Here is a 6,489-nt window from a genome sequence, read left to right on the forward strand (position 1 = left end):
CAAGTTAATATCTAAAATTGTTATATATTGGGTGATTTTGTAGGAAAACAAAATTGGCCAACTTTTGAAGTAAAATTATGTGGGACACTTTAATGAAACAAATGAAACAATTACCATAATAAAAACTACACCAGCTCCAAATGCTTTTTTTTTTTTTTTTTTTTTTTTTGGAACAAGTTTTAGGGTCTCAATTTAACTATCTACCTGTATATCTCTCTTTCTGTTAAATATGGCTAAATATTTCCAAATTATTCTATATTTCCATAAGGACACTATAATTAGATACTAAAATATATATATATATATATAAATTACAACTCATGGAGTCACTAAAATTATTTTTTCTTGGAGTGCAAAATAGTGGATGCTGTGTTTTTGTAATGGATTATCTATCAACAGAACTTAACTCATTAAAAGATAATAGACAGGGGCTAAGATAGTGGCATAGAGAGGTGTGGTATTTAGTTAGTCCCAGAGGAACTAATAAACAACCAGGAACAACTAGTAAATAATCTCGAACAACTACTGGGGAACAACTGTGACTGTCCACACATTGTACACCAACCTGGGTGGAATGGCTGAAATCATAGCATAAAATCCATAAGTAAAAAATGTGGATCTGCACCAGGAGTCCCCCCCACCTACCCCACGGCAGGCTCAGCTACAGGACCTCACTGCAGGAGAAAGCAGCATTCCCAGAGCAGCAAGTATAGGTCAGCTAAGCTCCACCTGGGGTTTTAATTAACAAATGTGGACTGCTGAATACAAGCTACAAAGACAAACCCCTGACAAGCAGCAAAGTGCCCTGAGGTTGCACCCAGTGGAGAGGGCATGGGCTGATGGAAAAAAAAAAAAATAATTAAAAAAAAAAGGAAGAAAAATAGGAAAAATACAGAGGCTTTTAGAGACTGACTTTAGAGAGCTGGAAAACAACTGTGCCCTGGGAAAGGGAGCCCAGAAGACTGGGTGCTCTATCTGACTGACGGGCAAAACTGAGGGGTGGGGGGGCATGGACTGGCTCTGAAAGGGGGCTTTCATTCCCTTTTTCTCTCTCTCACCCTGAGTGGTTCAGTGGAAAGAGCATCAGCCATTTTCAGTTTGCAGCACTCTGACCAAGATAGGGGTGGAGTTAACAGAGTCAGAGAGACAAAGAAGTAATTCAAATTCAGGTGATAAATCCCTAGAGTGTGTATCTTCCCTAAGAGGTAGGAGGTAGGGCCCAGCTCAAGGCCCTGCCCTCCTCTCAGAACTCAAACCCCAGGGCTTAGGGGAAAACAGTCAAAACAGAAACAAACTAAGCTAAGAATTAAAGGGGCCACACCTCTTTATACCGGTCAGGAGTGACAGGCTGACAGTTGCCACATGCTGGACACCTTAGGAAAAGCACAGAAGCTAGAGGCCTCACAGGAAAGTCTGTCACATATGAGCAACAAAAGAGGTTTTCTGGGGGAGAATCTTAGGCACAATTTTAAGTAGGCTTAGCCTCTCCTTTGCACTAATAAAATTCATAAGGGCAAGCCACAAGGTTGAGGACTTGACCTTCTAAATTAGTAGTCCCCAATGCTTTTGAGAATATCAGTAATTCCCCAGGTGGGGAAGTTTAATATTTCCACATTTTCCTCCAGTCCCTCCAGGGGGCTTTGCAAATAAATTTTTATTCTCTGCCCAAATTACTCTGGGATGTATTGGGGCTTCACACTAACCTGTACAAACCAGCCAGTTTCCACTCTCTATTCAAAGTTCCATGTAATTATGGTGTTTGAATAAACTGACCATACAAGTTAAATTACATAGTATGTTACAAAAAATATAAAGTTGCCACCTAATGGACACCTCTTCCTATAGTCTTACACAAGTTGAAGTTTTATAACACCATCAATATCATCCTTTACCTTTTAGTCTGATTTACCTTAGTCTTAACCAAGTCTATTTCATTCATATCTCTAATTGAAGACTGATCTCTATTTCAGACTCTTCAACATTTGCTGTATGGGGTAATACTGACATTCATAGCTGCCAGACTCTGGCTCTGAGTCTCAAGTGTCACACAGATACCCAAAGTTCCAGGGACCAACAAGTTTATACACAAAGAACTCAGCATCTCAGAATTTAGAAACAGCCATTACAACTCAGGAATAGGTGTAACTCCTGTAAGAGCTTACAATCTAGGAACCTTTACAATAAGCCTTCCCCTGGCAACCTGTGCTCTCAGATTCAATATTCAGAATTTGCACTTTATAGTTAGTCCATGTAAGTGGGGCATTATAATGTTTGTCTTTTCATTTCTGGTTTATTTCACTCAACATACTGTCTGCAATGTCCATTACCTAGTTGCATACCTCACAACTTCATTCCTTCTTGTAGCAGCTCAGTATGCCATTATATGTATACACCACAGTTCACCATTCCATTCATCAGTCAGTGTATGCTTAGGCCACTTTCATCCACTGTGACTCATAAATACTGCCCCATAAATCCCACTGTCCAAATGCCAATTTTTCCTACTTTTCAGTTCTTTCAAGTATATACCCAATAACAGGGTTACAGTATTATATGGCAACCCCATACTTAGTGTCCAGTGGAACCACCACAGTGTGCTCCAGATGGGCTGCACCATTATTTCCCCACAAGAAGTGATTAGGTATATCCCTTTTGCAACATTTTATCCAGCACTTGTATCCCTCTGTTTATTTTTAGATGGTTTTATTCACACACCATGCATACCTTCCTAAGTATATGATCAATGGTTTCTTATATAATCACAGTTATGCATCATTCCAGTTTGCTAGAGCTGCCATTATGCAAAGTACCAGAAATGGATTGGCTTTTATAGAGGGGATTTATTAAGTCACAAATTTACAGTTCTGAGGCCATAAAAGTGTCCAAACTAAGGCTTCAACAAGAGGGTACATTCACTGAAGAATGGCCAATGGCATCCAAAAACCTCTGTCAGCAGGGAACAGACAAGGGTGGCATTTGCCGTTCCTTGGCTCCCAGGTTGCATTTCAAAATGGCATTCTCCAAAATGTCTCTGGGTCTCTCTCAGCTTCTCCCAAGCGAACTCTGGGCTGGTGTCTCCAAACATCTCCAAATCTCTCTAAGCACCTCTAAGCATCAGCATCAGCTAGCATCTGGGCCTGTGAGGCTCTTTTTAAAGCACTCCAGGAAACTAATCAAGACCCATGCTGAATGGGCAAGGTCACACCTCCATAGAAATAATTCAATCAGAGTTATTACCTACAGTTGGGTGAGTCACCTCTCCATGGAATGAACCAAACCCAAATATCCCTCAAAATAGCATTAAAAGATCCTGGCTCTTTTAGGGAGATGTAATATATCCAAACCAGCACATGCACTCACCACCACCATCTGCATGAGGACATTTCCATTTCTTCCACAAAGAAAGAGGAAGGCAAAAAAGAAAACAGAAAAAAGGAAAAAAAAAAAAAAAGAAAAAGAAATAAAAATATAACAACTAAAAAGTAACAAAGAAAAAAATACAATAAAGAGGTCACACAACACCAATGCCAAGAATTCAATACCACTTCCTTCCTTACATCCCTCTCTTATAGACATTTAGCTTTGGTATATTGCCTTTGTTACAATTAATGGAAGCATATTACAATGTTACTGTTAACAACTTTACCTTGCATTGATTGTATTTTTCCCCAATACCATCCCATTTTCAACACCTTGCAAAGTTGGCATTCATTTGTTCTCCCTCATGTAAAAACATTCTTATATTTGTACATTTAATCACAATCTTTGACTGCTCTAGGTTTCACTAAGTTATACAATCCCATTCTATCTTTCCTTCTGGTGTCCTATGTGCCCCTAACCTTCCTCTTTCAACCATACTCACAGTCATCTTTGTTCAGTATACTTAATATGTCATGCTACCATCACCTAGTTTTGTGCTATCCATTTCTGGATCTATGCAATCAATCCTGCTGGACATTCTATACTCTTTCAGCATCAAATGCCCAATCTCCACCCTTTTTCTATTTTCCTTTTTCATCATTTCTATACTTTACTCCAAACCTCTCTCTCCTGTCTTTTCCTATTTGTCTGTAGCACCCACTGTAGTACTTCTTGTAGAGGAGGTCTCCTGTTCACGAACTCTCTCAGTGTCTGTTTATCTGTAAATATTTTAAACTCTCCCTCGTTTTTTTTTTCTTTTTTTTTTTTTTTTTTAAAAATCATCTAAATATTTATTTAATATCTCTGGGAACACAAGCTGAATTCACAGATGCAATATTAAATCAAAAGTACATGCCAATACCTCCGAAACGGTTTTAATTTTGTCACTGACAATACGCACACACTGCAACTGCATGGCTATTTTGTTTGATTTCCTTATATTTAAGTACACATTAAAAATATATGTTTACATTTCAGAAATGTAATACATTAAAGAAGCCCTCTGTAAACAATCCCTTTTCAATATATTTTCCAGCTTTGTTTCATACATAAATAACTTAATCTACAAAATCATAAATAAAACTATCAACTTTTAAGGCCTGAGACTATATACAAATTTTGCTCAAATTAAGAGCTTGACAAAAGTGTTTTCTTTATACGATTTTATAAATAACATGCAGTGTTTTCAGTGTTTATCAATCAAATGACTTATTGTCACAAGTTATTGTCTCTCAATCAGTTCTGTCAATAGACCTTTCCAACGTGCTTAATAAAGATGCCATGTGTTTAAAAAGCCAAACTAGTTAAAAGACTGGATTTTTAAAACAGTAAAGTTGCTATTTAAATATTACTCTTTTTTGAAACCACTTCAGCATGTCTGAAAAAAAAAATGCTACTAAAGAGGGAATGCTTGTACTATCATTTAAATGTCAACTTAAAAAGTCTAAAATTTAAGAAACAATAAAATCAGATTAAATTCATATTAATCTTGTGAAAAATCTTCTACTGAAATTCTGTTACAGGAAGAGAATAACACTATCCTAAGTTTTACTCAAGATTTACTAGTTAAGACTCAAATTACTTTTATGTAATAAAACCAAAAGGGAATTTTGCATGTTGGCCATATTTCACTTTATAAATTATTTTTTTAGACCTTCATTTATAGGGTGTAAAACTTAGAAAGTAAAACATTCTCATTAGATTTAAATGAATAAAACTACAAATAATACTAAGTTAAGCACTATCATTAGTTTTAAATCTAAGTTTCTAAGCTTTATTTTTCAGTATAAAAATGATCTGATTCACATTAACAGCCAGCCAAACTTTGTTTATAAAACTAAACATTCTTCATTAAAGAGTACACAAGAAATGCTTTCTATGCTCTTATTTAAAATAAAAAAATTCTAATATTCATAATGAATCTAAATAAAAATTCACAAATGGTGGCTGCAATTGTCAACTTACAGCTCAACACAACTAAATCCACAATTATTATGCATAAACAATTCAAAATTAAAGTTTATAATGGAAATGTTAACAAGTCATTATTACTTTATCACTACTGATGGGTTCCACTAGACTCAACCAATCACAGTGATGTGCACATTTTACAGACAGACTGCTTAGAAAATTAAAGCTATCAGAGCTATAAATAAGGAATACATAAATATGAACACAGCAATGCCAAAGCATTAGGGCCTTTAAAAAAAAATGAATATGATGCGAAGTAAACATATTTGATAGTTCTCTCTTAAGCCACTTTCCACTGATTTATACAGCTATAGTTTATAATTCTTAAAAAAACAAAAACAAAAACAAAATATTTCTATACTGCTGCATGAAGTTCATTCTACATTCCTGACTACAATGCAATCTTTAAATCCTCTTGCAGAGCTGGACATATCTCATCAGGATTTCTCCAGAAAGTCAACTTGTCATATTTTCAGCAGCCTTTAGTGCTTCGGAGGCCTTGCAAAGTTCCTTAATAACTGATGATAAAGCTTCTGGGTTAATTCCTTGTTCACAAAGCCGTACACAAATAGACAGAGTTTCCATATCTAAGCCAGTATTCAAAATTCTTGAAATCTCAAGCAGAACATCCATGGTCTCCCTCACAGCATTCAGATTCGCCACCGAGGCCGCCCCCGCAGCCGCCGCCCCTGCGCCGCCACTGTTCGCCATCGCTGAGGCCGCTGAGGCGGACCTCTCCCTCGTTTTTGAAGGACAGTTTTGCCAGATGTAGAATTCTTGGTTGGAAGTTTTTCTCTTTCAGTATCTTGAATATATCATACCACTACCTTCTCACCTCCATGCTTTCTACTAAGAAATCTGCACTTAGTCTTATCAAGCTTCCCTTGAATGTGTTGGATTGATTTTCTCTTGCTGCTTTCAGAATTCTCTCTTTGACTTTGACATTTGACAATCTGATTAGTAAATGTCTTATAGTAGGTCTATTTGTATCAATTCTGTTTGGAGTACACTGCGCTTCTTGGACCTGTAACTTTATGTCTCTCCTAAGAGTTGGGAAATTTTCATTGATTATTTCCTCTATTTTTCTTTCTGTACCTT

The 6,489-nt window shown here is 36.6% G+C and overlaps 1 protein-coding gene across 1 annotated transcript; it reads right to left on the reverse strand.

The window, feature by feature from the left end:
- Positions 1-4,199: 4,199 nt before the first annotated feature.
- On the reverse strand, positions 4,200-6,112 carry LOC119528837 (mitotic-spindle organizing protein 1-like). The gene has a single exon (XM_037829073.1). The coding sequence runs from the start codon at positions 6,100-6,102 to the stop codon at positions 5,848-5,850; it is 255 nt and encodes an 84-aa protein (XP_037685001.1). The 5' UTR covers positions 6,103-6,112; the 3' UTR covers positions 4,200-5,847.
- Between the last annotated feature and the right edge of the window lie 377 nt (positions 6,113-6,489).

This window comes from Choloepus didactylus, chromosome 3 (assembly GCF_015220235.1).
Source record: "Choloepus didactylus isolate mChoDid1 chromosome 3, mChoDid1.pri, whole genome shotgun sequence".
Taxonomy (NCBI): Eukaryota; Metazoa; Chordata; class Mammalia; order Pilosa; family Megalonychidae; genus Choloepus; species Choloepus didactylus.

What these genes read in the sequence shown, in the direction of transcription:
- LOC119528837 (XM_037829073.1), bottom strand. Translation starts at nt 6,102, where the DNA reads ATGGCGAACAGTGGCGGCGCAGGGGCGGCGGCTGCGGGGGCGGCCTCG.